Here is a 15,579-nt window from a genome sequence, read left to right on the forward strand (position 1 = left end):
TCAAGTACTTTCCCACCACTGCCTGCCAGGCCCAGAGTCAGTGTCCCTGTCAGGCCCAACATTATCAGCACTAGGCTCCCAGCCTTCAGCCGTTCTAGTTTTGCCATCTCCAGCCCTAAATCGGCCCTCAGTCCACTACTCCGCCAGACTTTAGGTTCGCTGCCATACTAGGTCCACAGCCTCTGCCCTCAGTTGGTCCGAAATCCCCAGCCTCAGTCGACAAGCAGTCAGCTCCCTCATTGCTACAAGCCCAGCTCTGCCCCTCTAGGTCTGCAGTCTCTGCCCCTAGCCAGTTCATAGCACCCAGCCAACACCCCGTCGCCTGTCCTAATGCCAGGCACCAAGTTCCCTAGTCAGCTTGTTTCTCAGTCCCCTGCCCTGTCAGGCCCCGGGTTTCCTTCCCTGCTAAGCCCTCAGCCCCCCCCGACTTGGGGGACCCACCGTTTCCTGGCCTGGGGGCCCTGCTGTCACCAGTTCTGGAGGACCACCCACCTTCTGCACTGGACGACCCTCCGACCCTCACACCTGGGAGACCACCTGACTTTGTCTCTGGGGCCCAGCCTGCTCCTGCCTCCAGATCCCTCATAGGCCTCCCTGCTCCACAATGGGAGCCATTGCCTTCCTCTGCCACATTACGTAAGCCACCTCCTTCAGCTGTGGCCAGCCTCCGGCAAATGAATCAGTGCCCACAGATGGGCCCCAGCAGTCCTGCACCAGCTGAGTTACAGGATCCTCTGCCACCCCGTGGCATTCCATGGGGTAGCCCAGGACTAACTCCACATCTCTACGCACCTCCCCTCATGGGGTCAGTCCCGAAGCTCCTTACGTGTGTTGGAGCCGGCACCCTCTTGGCCCCCACGGTTTTCTAGAGAAGTGTTTCTCAACTCCAGTCCTCGAGTACCCCCCAACATCACACATTTTTGTTTTAACTCACCTGATTCAACTGAATGAGTGCATGATGATTAGTTAACAAGTTGATTCAGGTGTGCTTGATACAACAAAAATGTGTCCTGTTGGGGATATTCAAGCAGTTGGGAAACACTGCTCTAGAGTGACACTTGCTATCAGCTGCACCTCTAGTACAGCCAAACATAAACAAGGACTCCATCTTATCCGGTCCCTTTGCTGCTCTGCCCTGTGCATCTAACTACAACAGTTCACAACAAGTAAGATTCCAATTCATTCCAAGTGTGTCTGTGTGTGCCTAATGTGTGGTGGTGAAGAAGAAAAACCAATAAAGCCCTTGAAAGGAGAATCATCTGCCTTGTTCTTACCAGACATCCTGTAGAGGGCCAGACCCTATGTTAATCAGCTCAAGTGTACTAGCGGGTGAGGGCATTCCCAGCCGACCGCTCAGATGGGTGAGGGCATTCACAGCCGACCGCTCAGACGGGTGAGGGCATTCACAGCCGACCGCTCAGATGGGTGAGGGCATACCAGCCAACTGTTTTTCCCACACACACACATTTCCTATTAGTCTATCGTCGGCTAATCTGAGGTTCAGCAACTGACTCCAATCGATCCACAGGTCTAAGGTTGCGACACAACTTTTCCCCTCTGGCTCCCCATCACTCCTCTTTCCCTCACTCTGTCCATCCCTCATCATACAAGATGATCCTGTAATAACACAATATCCCAATTTCTTCAATATAACTTCAGAAACTTGTTCAATATAACTTCAGAAACCTATTCAATATAACTTGAGAAACCTGTTCAATATAACTTCAGAAACCTGTTCAATATAACTTCAGAAATCCCTGTCATAAATGGCTCACCCCTTCGTATCAAGTGAGGACTTCAAATTATGTTGTGCCATTGCATAAATGTACAGGAAAAACTGGCATTGCTGTGCTTAATTCCCAACGAAAAAAGAAAAGCAAACATTTAAAATGGTGTTATCGAAAAAAGAAAAGCAAACATTTAAAATGGTGTTATCTTTCTGAGGCCACAGTGTCATTAGTGGGACTTAGCACTTAAGCCAGAGCTTGACTATGTGTATCTTCCATTAGGATGGTTAGGTTAATGTGCACAGATGCAAGCTTCCGTTGCTCCAAAACCACTACATGACAATAACCTTCAGTTTGACAAAGATGGCATTCTCAGTTTTCCATGACCATAAATGACAATTCAAGACGGAGTTTGTGTTTATAACACATTCATAGCATGTTAATCCTATATAATTATATTACTTTCACTTCAAGCACTGCCCAGAACACAAGCAACCTTATATATTATTGTTCAACAGCTTTGAAAAACAGCCAACCAATAACATCAAACCTCTGAACAATGATGTGCCAGACTTGTCTGGATACTGGTCAGATTGTGTGAACATTTTCTTTAAGTGTTACGCTTTACTGGTTTAAAATCGGAGGTTGGTCAAAGTGATTTTTCCTCAGCGCTGGTGTGAAAAGGGTTAACTTAGCATTGGCTGAACAGTCAAGTGGAACCACGTTGTATTGTCACAGTTTTAAAGGCAGACCTCTGCAAACAAATGACGGAATCCCAATGCACTTAAGAGCATGTAGTTGTGGCTAGAGCATTTTGGCTGTCCCTTTTCTTATCTGAACATTCATAGACAGCAAATCATAGGCTGTTCTGGTCGTATAGGCTGTTTTACTTGGAAGCTGTGTTTGTTCTACAAATGGACAGAGACATTTAAAGGGTAGGTTCACTTTTTAAACAGTTAGGATAGAGGCATATGGTTTGCATGTCCCAAATGTGTGGCCTAATCAGATCTTAGTAACTTCCAATCACGGTTTGTTTATGCAATTTTAAAATTGCGAACCATGCCCCTATCACTCCTATTGTTTTTTGGTTAGGTGGTGACTAAGTTTATGTTAGTCAGAAAGGATCTTGTTCAAAGCACTTTTTTTTATCAGTGCTGGATTATGGTGGTGATATTGTCTATATGCAGGCCTCAGCAAGTGCCTTGAAAACTCTGGACACAGTGTATCATGGTGCTTTAACATCTATTACCAACGCTAGATCACTGACCCATCACTGATCTGTACGCTATGGTGCAATGGACCTCTCTCTCCACCAGGAGGCTAAAGCACTGGTACACTTTTGTGTACAAAGCATTGATAGGGTAAGTCCCTTTGTATCTCTGTTCCTTACTGACCAGATCAATCACTCAATACAGTCTTTTGTTCACAGTCGCTGCTGTCCTTGTCTGTTTCTAAGGTTAGAACTGAGATGGGTTTTGTATTTTATGTACATTTTATGTATTATATTTCCCCGTTTTGCCAGGTCACCCTCGCAAAAGATGTTTTTAACCTCAATAGATCTTACCTGGTTAAATAAAAATGTAAAATAAACATTAGCTATGGATGTTTAAACAAATCTGAATCCAGGACTTAAAAACTGTCTGAAAAACCATGAATATGTCTAAAAAGTCAACCTACCCTTTAAAAGCACATGCAAGACCAAGCCAGGAACAAGGACTGGACCTCAGACTCATTGAGTCACCAATATAGCCATTTAGCCAAAAAATCATGAATTGTTTAGCCCAAATTAAAACACTTTTAGCACTTTGTGCCGCCCGCACATTCTAATTTTAACAATTGTTTTCTCTTCAGAGGCATCACCTTGACATTGCCATTAAATTCCTATCAAAGCACTGGGACAAATCAACCTCGAGCCATAAACTGCAAGAGGGAGGACATTTATGAGTTAAGATGGGTCTCACCATTTTTTCTCCCCCTAAAGCTCATTCTTCAGCCCACAAAAACAGCCATCTTCAGCTGCTGTGTCGTGCTCTCCCTTTGCCTCTTCGGCCACGCTCTGTAAAAATGTAAAGTCTCAAAACACCATGATTGTGTAATGAAACCATGAAAAAGTAGTGCACCTAAGCTGAGATCTGGTGTTCGGAGGGTGTGTGAATGTAAACCCAATGTAGTGCTTTAATACAGAGAATATGTTTTAAAACAGAAATTAAGTACACTGAAACGCGCAAAGTGGTTCTTCAACCTGAATATTGGTGTTTTTAAGAGAGTATTGTGAAAACACTTTCAGGGGATTCAATGCATGTAAAAACACAGCATCAAAATACAAAAACAAATGTTTCTCATACAATCAATGGTTCAGAAAAGCAAATGCTATATAGCCTAAATATTGACTGATAAGGGCCTATGGAGAATATTTTTTGGTGGAATTCCACCTTTTTCCGATGCTTTATTTAGACAGATTGGAAACAGGAGGGGTAATAAGATAGTACATTTCGTTGGAACCTTTTGAGGATCTGAGGACCCATGAAAAATCTTTTCAGTCTCCTTAGGGGGAATAGGCTTTGTCGTGCCCTCTTCACGACTGTCTTGGTGTGTTTGGACCATTCTAGTTGGTTGTTGTGGACACCAAGGAACTTGAAGCTCTCAACCTGCTCCACTACAGCCCCGTCGATGAGAATGGGGGCGTGCTCAGTCCTCCTTTTCCTGTAGTCCACAATCATCTCCTTAGTCTTGGTTACATTGAGGGATAGGTTGTTATTCTGGCACCACCCGGCCAGGTCTCTGACCTCCTCCCTATAGGTTGTCTCGTCGTTGATCAGGCCTACCACTGTTGTGTCATCTGCAAACTTAATGATGGTGTTGGAGTCGTGCCTGGCAATGCAGTCGTGGGTGAACAGGGAGTACAGGAGGGGACTGAGCACGCACCACTGGGGAGCTCTGCACTGGTGAAAGACAATGCGAACATGAAGGCTGCTTGGTCTAACGTGGAGGGGTCTTACCCTCACATCACACCCATTGGCTGTGCTGCTCCTCAAGGACATCTTGGCAGTGAAAACAATGGACACACTACAGTCGTGGCCAAAAGTTTTGAGAATGACACAAATATGAATTTTCACAAAGTCTGCTGCCTCAGTTTGTATGATGGCAATTTACATATACTCCAGAATGTTATGAAGAGTGATCAGATGAATTGCAAATAATTGCAAAGTCCCTCTTTGACATGCAAACGAACTGAATCCCAAAAGAACATTTCCACTGCATTTCAGCCCTGCCACAAAAGGACCAGCTGACATCATGTCAGTGATTCTCTCGTTAACACAGGTGTGAGTGTTGACGAGGACAAGGCTGGAGATCACTCGGTCATGCTGATTGAGTTTGAATAACAGACTGGAAGCTTCAAAAGGAGGGTGGTGCTTGGAATCATTGTTCTTCCTCTGTCAACCATGGTTACCTGCAAGGAAACACGTGCCATCATCATTGCTTTGCACAAAATGGGCTTCACAGCAAGGATACTGCTGCCAGTAAGATTGCACCTAAATCAACCATTTATCGGATCATCAAGAACTTCAAGGAGAGCGGTTCAATTGTTGTGAAGAAGGCTTCAGGGCGCCAAAGAAAGTCCAGCAAGTACCAGGACCGTCTCCTAAAGTTGATTCAGCTGCGGGATCAGGGCACCACCAGTACAGAGCTTGCTCAGGAATGGCAGCAGGCGGGTGTGAGTGCATCTGCACGCACAGTGAGGCGAAGACTTGTGGAGGATGGCCTGGTGTCAAGAAGGGCAGCAAAGAAGCCACTTCTCTCCAGGAAAAACATCAGGGACATACTGATATTCTGCAAAAGGTACAGGGATTGGACTGCTGAGGACTGGGGTAAAGTCATTTTCTCTGATGAATCCCCTTTCCGATTGTTTGGGGCATTCGGAAAAAAGCTTGTCCGGAGAAGACAAGGTGAGCGCTACCATCAGTCCTGTGTCATGCCAACAGTAAAGCATCCTGAGACCATTCATGTGTGGGGTTGCTTCTCAGCCAAGGGCGTGGGCTCACTCACCATTTTGCCTAAGAACACAGCCATGAATAAAGAATGGTACCAACACATCCTCCGAGAGCAACTTCTCCCAACCATCCAGGAACAGTTTGGTGACGAACAATGCCTTTTCCAGCATGATGGAGCACCTTGCCATAAGGCAAAAGTGATAACTAAGTGGCACGGGGAACAAAGCAATGATATTTTGGGTCCGTGTCCAGGAAACTCCCCAGACCTTAATCCCACTGAGAACTTGTGGTCAATCCTCAAGAGGCAGGTGGACAAACAAAAACACAAAAATTCTGACAAACTCCAACCATTGATTATGCAAAAAGGGGCTGCCACCAGTCAGGATGTGGCCCAGAAGTTAATTGACAGCATGCCAGGGCGGATTGCAGAGGTCTTGAAAAAGAAGGGTCATCACTGCAAATATTGACTCTTTGCATCAACTTCATGTAATTGTCAATAAAAGCCTTTGACACTTATGAAATGCTTGTAATTATACTTCAGTATTCCATAGTAACATCTGACAAAAATATCTAAAAACACTGAAGCAGCAAACTTTGTGGAAATGAATATTTGTGTCATCTCTCAAAACTTTTGGCCACGACTGTACAAGAGTGCCAAGGAAATGGTTATCAAGTTATAGCAGCATTCTACCACACCAAACAATGTGATAAGAATAAGAGCACCACATTGAAGCTGCCCAGCAACACCCGTTGGGGTGGTGTTGTCATCATGTTTGACAGTCTCCGGCCTTATCACAGTCTGCCGATATGGACAGCCCCATCAAGACGATCCTCCTGGATGATGTATTTTGTGAGAAAGTGGTAAGCAGCCTGAAACCTATAACAGTAGCCATTGCACGGATTGAGGGAGACAATGCCATCCTGTCTGATGTTCAGACTCTGCTTGCAGATGTAAGAGAAGAAATTAGTACTGCCCTGCCCACTTCACTATTGCTCCAAGCAGAGGAAACTGCAGTTCTGAAATATAACAAAAAGCATGAAGACTTCTGCCTGAAGCCCATACACGCCTCAGTGTACATGTTGGATCCAAAGTATGCTGGCAAGAGCATCCTGTCTGGGCCAGAGATCAACAAGGCCTATGGTGTCATCACTACCGTGTCTCGCCACCTTGGCCTGGATGAAGGCAAGATTCTTGGCAGTCTGGCGAAGTACACTTCCAAGCAAGGGCTTTGAGATGGAGATACAATATGGCAGTCGTGCCAACATATCTCATCAGCCACCTGGTGGAAGGGACTTTGTGGATCTGAGGCTCTTTCCCCTGTTGCCTCCATCATACTCCAAATCCCACCAACATCAGCCATCTCAGAGTGCAACTGGTCCTTGTTTGGGAACACACACACACACACACACACAAAGCACGCAATCAGCTGACCAACACAAGGGTTGAAAAATTGGTGGCCATCTGGGCAACTGTGAGGCTTTGAGCCTGACAACGAGCCATCCTCAACAAGGTTGGAAAGTGACAGTGAAGATGAGGCCTCAGTCTGATGTTCAAGAGGTGGACATTGAGGAGGTCCAGGTAGAAGACATGGAAGCCTGAGAGGAAGACAACCAAAGCTTTAGTTTCTAGACTATCATTTTACAGATGTATGTTGATAACGTTTTTGGGAGATGGAATGGATCATTCAATATTCCCTTTCTTTTGTTCAGTGAAATCATCCCATGTGAAGAGTCAACTCATTTAATTAAAGTTCAATTCATAACTACATTTTTCATTTTCATTTTTCTATTGGAAGGATTTAATCATTTGCAACTATGATAAGGTAAAAGGTTTCTGTTTCCATATGATATGGTAAATATATCCAATGTAAAAAACATCTACATTTAAATGGTATTAATATTAATTTGCATATATTTCTGTTAATTCCCATATATTCCCATTAATTCCCACAGAAAGTTTCCACCTCTGAATATTCCCTAAAATGTGCAACCCTACATGTGAGGTAAAGGAACAGATCAATATTGGGGGACTGAACAGGGAAACATGCACAGACAGGTTATTTGGCATCCATTCTATAGTATAGAGAGGAAACAAATAGCCTACATGCCTGCCCTGGGTCAATACATCAATACAAGTGCATGTAAGAAGTGAAAAGGTCTCAATTTTGAATTTTCACCATGATCAGAAATGAAATACTTGTGAGGATCAGTAATATAGATTCTCATTGTTCCTCTCTAACTTTCCATTACTATGTACAGAAGAGCTCTACTAGCACTTGTGAAAGTTGTGTTGTGCAGATAATGCACCACCAATTCTTAGGGCAGGGTTACTTAAAGCCGAGCTTTGAGGTCCAGAATACTCCAAAGTACTTCTTCTTTTCCTGGTAGTTAAAAAGGGCAGTGCAGTCAATGTGATTTTCCTGTTTTTTTTAAATGATATTTCCACACTATGATGCCTAAATAACACACTGAAATTAGGAAAATGGTGATAATGCCCTTTTCGTGTAAGAGCTGTTTGAAAAAACATGCCTGGAATTTCAGACGGTTCAGGTGGGATGAGTTTTTGGCCCAGATCATGACTAGTGATAAACCGATATGACATTTTTGGCTGATACCGATATCAGAAATTTTCCTTGCCAAACCCCCCCCCCCCCCCCCCCCCCGATACCGATAACCAATATTAAACATTTTAGCGGCCTTTTAAGCATTCTAGTACAGTTAAATAGTTAACACACACACATGGACGCAGCAGTCTAAGGCACTGCATCTCAGTGCAAGACTACAGTCCCTGGTTCGAATCCAGGCTGTATCACCGTGATTGGGAGTCCCATAGGGCGGCGCACAATTGACCCAGCGTCGTCGGGGTTTGGGGCCATTGTAAATAAGAATTTGTTCTTAACTGACTTGCCTAGTTAAATAATGGTTACACACACACACACACACACACAGAACAACATTTTTTATTAATTAGCATATGTACGTATGTCCCCATTACCAGTAAAACATAATCAAAACCTATTTCTTTCACTTACTTGCTGTTTCATTGTTAATTTGTACAGTCGTTTCATTCTCTACCAGGATTTCATCAAACATGTCAAGCAGTGAAGTTTCAGCTCTGTCTGTCCATGGCCTCTCTTCCTCGGTACGCACTGTCACTGTGTCCGTTTCCATCTTGTCCAGCTGTGCATGTAACATTTCACGTAAACCCTGTTTGTCTGCATCAAAGTAGCAGTCCTTGTACCTAGCATCAAGCATGGTGGCAACACAGTAAAGACAGAATGCCACCGAATCGCTTTGTTGAGCAGGCGTTTCAATGCGTTTCCATGACATGATGCGTTTCAGGCGTTTCCATGACAGAGGGTATCACGTCTGCTGCAGGCGCAGTTGATGAGCTTATTTCTCGAGTCAGTTGTTCGAATGGAGCTAGCTAGTGTGTTCATGTTTCAAACATGATCTCAAATGCCATTGAAATGGCAGCAGCGGTATGACAACCAGCACATTCATGAGCATGCAATAGGACTTTCCTCAGTACGAAATCCTCGACGACCCACTGTGCGTGCTCATGGGGCTGACATTGCTGGTCCAAATGTCAGTCGTTAAGCTAATAGCAGTGACGCTATTACTGTGTAACTCCGGTAGGGCAACATCTGAAAAATAGCGTACTTGGTAGTGCGTACCGGTGCTCGACCAGTCGGCGAAAGCCAACATCACATCACCCATGACAGATAACGGTTGATTGTCAAGGGCAATGAATTCCATTATCTTGGCGTAATGGATTTCGCCTTCAAGTTGTCTCGCTGAAATTTTCTTAATCTTTCAAATGACTGCTCGATCCACACAGCAGTCATTGTGGGCTAGGTTAAGAATGCTGAGTTGCACGTGTAGCGCTCCATTTTATGTGGCATCATTACGTCATGTACCTACATTATATAGGTATGCACGTCAGCTTTGACATCGGTTTTACACATCGGCGTTAAACTAGACAGACATCGGCCGATTTCCGATAAGTTCACCAATATATCGTGCATCCCTAATCATGACATCACAATCTGAGTATTTCTTACCAATGACCAGAAATCTTTTATTTGCAAATGGATCCTCCTACTTTGAAGGGGTAAAGTCTACACCCCTCATACTCAACTCTGGACCTCGAAGATAGTTCCACTGCATTTTTCCATTGTTCCGCTCTAATCAGGGACTGATATAGACCAGGGACACCAGGTGTGTGCAATTAATTATCAGGTAGAACAGAAAACCAGCAAGCTCAGGACCTCGTATGGCAAGAGTTGAGTATTCCTGGTCTAGACGATCCTATCCACCAATCAGGGCTGTGTATGTAAATATTTACATTTGTATCAATACGCCCACACGATCAGACTGAGCATTTTAAATGGCAAAAGGACGCTCAGGGATATAAATAATACAAAATATATTTGGAGTTATTTTCATGAACAGTGACAATTTAAAAATAAAATTAAGAACACTGCATGGGGGGGCTTTAAGTAATTGATTGATTACCTTCACAGATTGTACAGAGATTCCACTCCTCTGACTTCAAGGTTCTCACTGAGTGTCTCTTCTCAGTAAGGTGCATTTGCCCCTCCACCCTGACATCAGTATACTGTGCATTGAGTATTCATGTTAGTTAGATAAAACTTGATGCCTGCCAAATAGTGTCCCGTCATCATTTTTGCCTCAGCATGGTTTGAGGAGCATTGCAATATAGGAGGCTAGCATATGATGTGTAGTGGCGAAAAATGCACTTCCTTGGAATCTTACAACACGCATGAATCAAACGCTGCAAGCCTATCATGTTTGCCAACTTTTTCATCATATTCAGTCAGGGATAGTTACTCAAGATAATTCCTATCTAGTTTAAGTCTTTGTCTTGGCAAAATGCTTTTAAAAGATTAGAGTGCATAGTGCACAAAAAAGGATCTAAAAGGCTTAAAGTGAAGTATCTGTGAAATCAGTATGTAGGGGTTGCTTAACTTTTTCCACATTTTGTTATGTTACAGCCTTATTCTAAAATAAATTAAAACATTTTTTTTATCAATCTACACACAATACCCCATAATGACACAGAGAAAACAGGTTTAGAATTGTTTACATATGTATTAAAAATAAAAAACAGAAATATCTTATTTACTTAAGTATTTGGACCCTTTGCTATGAGACTCGAAATTGAGCTCAGGTCCATCCTGTTTCCATTGATCATCCTTGAGATGTTTCTACAACTTGATTGGAGTCCACCTGTGATAAATTCAATTGATTGGACATGATTTGGAAAGGCACACACCTGTCTATATAAGGTCCCACAGTTGACAGTGCATGTCAGAGCAAAAACCAAGCCATGAGATCGAAGGAATTGTCCGTAGAGCTCCGAGACAGGATTGTGTCCAGGCACAGATCTAGGGAAGGGTACCAAAACATTTCTGCTGCATTGAAGGTCCCCAAGAACACAGTGGCCTCCATCATTCTTAAATGGAAGAAGTTTGGAACCACCAAGACTTCCTAGAACTGGCTGCCCAGCTAAACTGAGCAATCAGAGGAGAAGGGCCTTGGTCAGGGAGGTGACCAAGAACACGATGGTTACTGGCACCGCTTCAAAGTTCCTCTGTGGAGAGGGGAAAACCTTCCAGAAGGACAACCATCTCTGCAGCTCACCACCAATCAGCTATTTATGGTAGAGTGGCCAGACGGAAGCCACCAGTAAAAGGCAGAGATTCACAGATTTCACAACACACTGTGTGCCCTCAGTCCCCTTCTCCACCACTACCACATATCTACAGTAATACATCCATGTGTATGTATAGTGTGTATGTTATCATGTGTCTATGCATGAGTCTGTGCCAATGTTTGTGTTGCTTCACAGTCCCCGCTTTTCCATAAGGTGTTTTTTAAATCTAATTTTGCTGCTTGCGTCAGTTACTTGATGTGGAATAGAGTTCCATGTAGTCATGGGTGCCTCAGTCTGTTCTGGACTTGGGGACTGTGAAGAGACCTCTGGTGGCATGTCTTATGGGTTATGCATGGGTGTCCGAGCTGTGTGCCAGTAGTTTAGATAGACAGCTCGGTGCATTCAACATGTCAATACCTCTCATAAATAAAAGTAGTGATGAAGTCAATCTCTCCTCCACTTTCAGCCAGGAGAGATTGACATGCATATTATTAATATTAGCTCTGTGTACTAGAGGTCGACCGATTAATTGGAATGGCCAATTTAATTAGAGACGATTTCAAGTTTTCATAACAATCGGTAATCTGGCATTTTTGGACACCGATCATGCCACTCCACGAGGAGATTATGTGGCTGGCTGACTACTTGTTACTCGAGTGCAGCAAGGAGCCAAGGTAAGTTGCTAGCTAGCATTAAACTTATCAAAAAACAATCTTAAAATAATCACTAGTTAACTACACATGGTTGATGATATTACAACGTGTCCTGCGTTGCATACAATCGATGCGGTGCCTGTTAATTTCTCATCGAATCACAGCCTACTTCGCCAAACGGGTGATGATTTAACAAGCGCATTCGCGAAAAAAGCACTGTTGTTGCACCAATGTACCTAACCATAAACATCAGCGCCTTTCTTAAAATCAATACACAGGTATATATTTTTAAACCTGCATATTTAGTTAATATTGCCTGCAGCAGTTTGGTCGGCCTGACTCATTGCGAACTGTGTGAAGACCATTTCTTCCTAACAAAGACCATAATTAATTTGCCAGAATTGTATATAAATATGACATAACATTGAAGGTTGTGCAATGTAACAGCAATATTTAGACTTAGGGATGCCACCCGTTAGATAAAATACGGAACGGTTCCGTATTTCACTGAAAGAATAAACGTTTCGAAATGATAGTTTCCGGATTTGACCATATTAATGACCTGCTCGTATTTCTGTGTGTTATTACATTAGAATTAAGTTTATGATTTGATATTTGATAGAGCAGTCTGATTGAGCGGTGGTAGGCAGCAGCAGGCTTGTAAGCATTCATTCAAACAGCACTTTCCTGCATTTGCCAGCAGCTCTTTGCTGTGCTTCAAGCATTGTGCTGTTTATGACTTCAAGCCTATCAACTCCCGAGATTAGGCTGGCAACACTATAGTGCCTATACGAACATCCAATAGTCAAAAGGTATATGAAATACAAATGGTATAGAGAGAAATAGTCCTATAATAACTACAACCTAAAACTTCTTACCTGGGAATATTGAAGACTCATGTTAAAAGGAACCACCAGCTTCCATATGTTCTGAGCAAGGAACTTAAACGTTGGCTTTTTTACATGGCACATATTGCAGGCTCGTATGCTGCATATACCCTGACTCTGCGTGCAATGAACGCAAGAGAAGTGACACAATTTTCCTAGTTTAATATTGCCTGCTAACCTGAATTTCTTTTAACTAAATATGCAGGTTTAAAAATATATACTTGTGCATTGATTTTAAGAAAGGCACTGATGTTTATGGTTAGGTACATTGGTGCAACGACAGTGTTTTTTCGCGAATAAGCTTGTTAAATCACCCGTTTGGCGAAGTAGGCTATGATTCAATGATAAATTAACAGGCACCGCATCGATTATATGCAACGCAGGACAAGCTAGATAAACTAGTAATATCATCAACCATGTGTAGTTAACTAGTGATTATGTTAAGACTGATTGTTTTTTATAAGATACGTTTAATGCTAGCTAGCACCTTACCTTGGCTCCTTGCTGCACTCGCATAACAGGTAGTCAGCCTGCCACGCAGTCTCCTCGTGGAGTGCAATGCAATCAGCCATGATCGGTGTCCAAAAATGCCAATTACCGATTGTTATGAAAACTTGAAATCGGCTCTAATTAATCGGCCATTCCGATTAATCGGTCGACCTCTACTCTCCATCCAACCTGACAGAGCTTGAGAGGATCTGCAGAAAATAATGGTGGAAACTCCCCAAATACAGGTATGCCAAGCTTGTAGCGTCATAACCAAGAAGACTCAATGCTGTAATCACTGCCATAGGTGCTTCAACAAAGTACTGAGTAAAGGGTCTGAATACTTACGTAAACATGATATTTCAGTTTTGTATTTTTTATAAATCTGTAAACATTTATAAAAACCAGTTTTGGCTTTGCTTTGCTGTAGTTATGGGGTAGTGTGTAGATTGAGGGGGGACTTTAAAAAAATCAATTTTAGAATAAGGCTGTAACGTAATAAAATTTGGAAAAAGTCAAGGGGTCTGAATACTTTCCGAATGCACTATAAGAGGGAGTACTAAAATGTGCTTTCAGCAGGCACAGTCATGATAGCTTAGCTTAGATGTTGATAAGTGGTCCACTACTAGAAACCAAATAACGACTCACTCTCAATCAACAGCAAGATAAACTGGAGTTTAAATCATCAAAAGACACATTGGTCTCACTCATTGAAGTAAAGGTTGTGGGCATTCTCTGGCTGGTTCGTATAGACGGTGTACAAAGAATTAACACCTTCCTAATAATTGAGTTGCAGCCCCTTTGCTCTCAGAAGAGCCTCAATTTGTCGGGGCATGGACTCTACAAAGTGTCGAAAGCCTTCCACAGGGTTGCTGGCCCATGTTAACTCCAAAGCTTCCCACAGTTGTGTCAAATTGGCTGAATGTCCTTTGGGTGGTGGACCATTCTTGATACACGAGAGAAACTGTTGAGCATGAAAAACCCAGCAGCATTGCAGTTCTTGACACACTTAAACCAGTGCGCCTGGCACCTACTGCCATACCCCGTTCAAAGACACAAATCTTGTCTTGCCCATTCAACCTCTGAATGGCACACATACACAATCCATTTCGCAATTGTCTCAAGGGTTAAAACACCTTTAACAGGTCTCCTCCCCTTCATCTACACTGATTGAAATGGTTTTAACAAGTGACATCAATAAGGGATCATAGCTTTCACCTGGTCAGTCTCATGGAAAGAGCAGGTGTTCCTAATGTTTAGTACACTCAGTGTTTGTTAAATGTTATATCCCTCTTGCAAAAACTACTTAATTCCTATCGTCACTCATCTTATGTCCGCACAAAAAAAATGTATAGTAATTCAATTTACTTCCATAAAATGTCCTCAAGCCTTCTGTAGGGTATAGAATCATAGTTTTTTTTCTAGGTTATGTAGCCTACACGTGTCATTATGGCGTGAAAAACTGGCTTTTGGAGGACTGCTTTTAAAATCGTAAGCTTACCTGCACCTGGTACATAATTCAGTCAAATAGGAGGATTGTTGAAGTCGAATAGGCTAGTTCAGCACTTGGTTTTGCTGAACCTTTTCACCACAGAAGGCTTGGACAGGCTGTCCCTTCCTTGCACACGGAGTTGACGCTCTGTTTTCGTATCCAGCTAGCTGCTACCCCACCGGCGAAGAGAGGTCCCGGACCATTAGTCAACGATCGGCGTTTCTCAAACCAGCCAAATTACTACTACAAACTAACGTATTGATTCTGAAACGAGCCCGGGTCATGTTTCCAATATTTACACAATTGTAAATAGTATTTGTTTGAAAATTGCAGCCCGGGGCTATCTTTTTAGGAGGGCAGAATGAGTGGAGCATCCGTTGTCCCAACCCCTGAAGAGACTCTCTCTCTATCTCTCTCTCTCTCTCTCTCTCTCTCTCCGACTCGTCCGCTGACGTGCCCTCCCGAAATGAACGAGAGTACAGCCCGAATCAACGTGAGATGTCGTGAACCCGACATGCTCTTTTGAGAAGACGCGGCAACGTGAATATTTTATGACATTTCATAACAAGTACTGCTCACAGTTGTTTTTACCCCCCCAAAAAAGTGATATTCTACTATTTTGCTGTGCAGGCAGACGTGTTATGAAGGTTAAGAGCCCTAAA

At 43.1% G+C, this 15,579-nt stretch overlaps 1 protein-coding gene across 3 annotated transcripts in view; it reads right to left on the reverse strand.

Annotated features, from left to right (window-relative positions):
• The window catches only part of pex5lb (peroxisomal biogenesis factor 5-like b), a 151,394-nt gene extending 136,104 nt beyond the window's left edge, over window positions 1-15,290 (reverse strand). For all 3 annotated transcript variants that reach the window (XM_029704018.1, XM_029704017.1, XM_029704016.1), the window contains exon 1: window positions 14,927-15,290. In XM_029704018.1, coding sequence (XP_029559878.1) covers window positions 14,927-14,941 — 15 coding nt within the window. In that variant the 5' untranslated portion in view covers window positions 14,942-15,290. The remainder of the gene's footprint in view (window positions 1-14,926) is intronic.
• Between the last annotated feature and the right edge of the window lie 289 nt (window positions 15,291-15,579).

Source organism: Salmo trutta, chromosome 21, assembly GCF_901001165.1.
Source record: "Salmo trutta chromosome 21, fSalTru1.1, whole genome shotgun sequence".
In the NCBI taxonomy this organism is placed as follows: Eukaryota; Metazoa; Chordata; class Actinopteri; order Salmoniformes; family Salmonidae; genus Salmo; species Salmo trutta.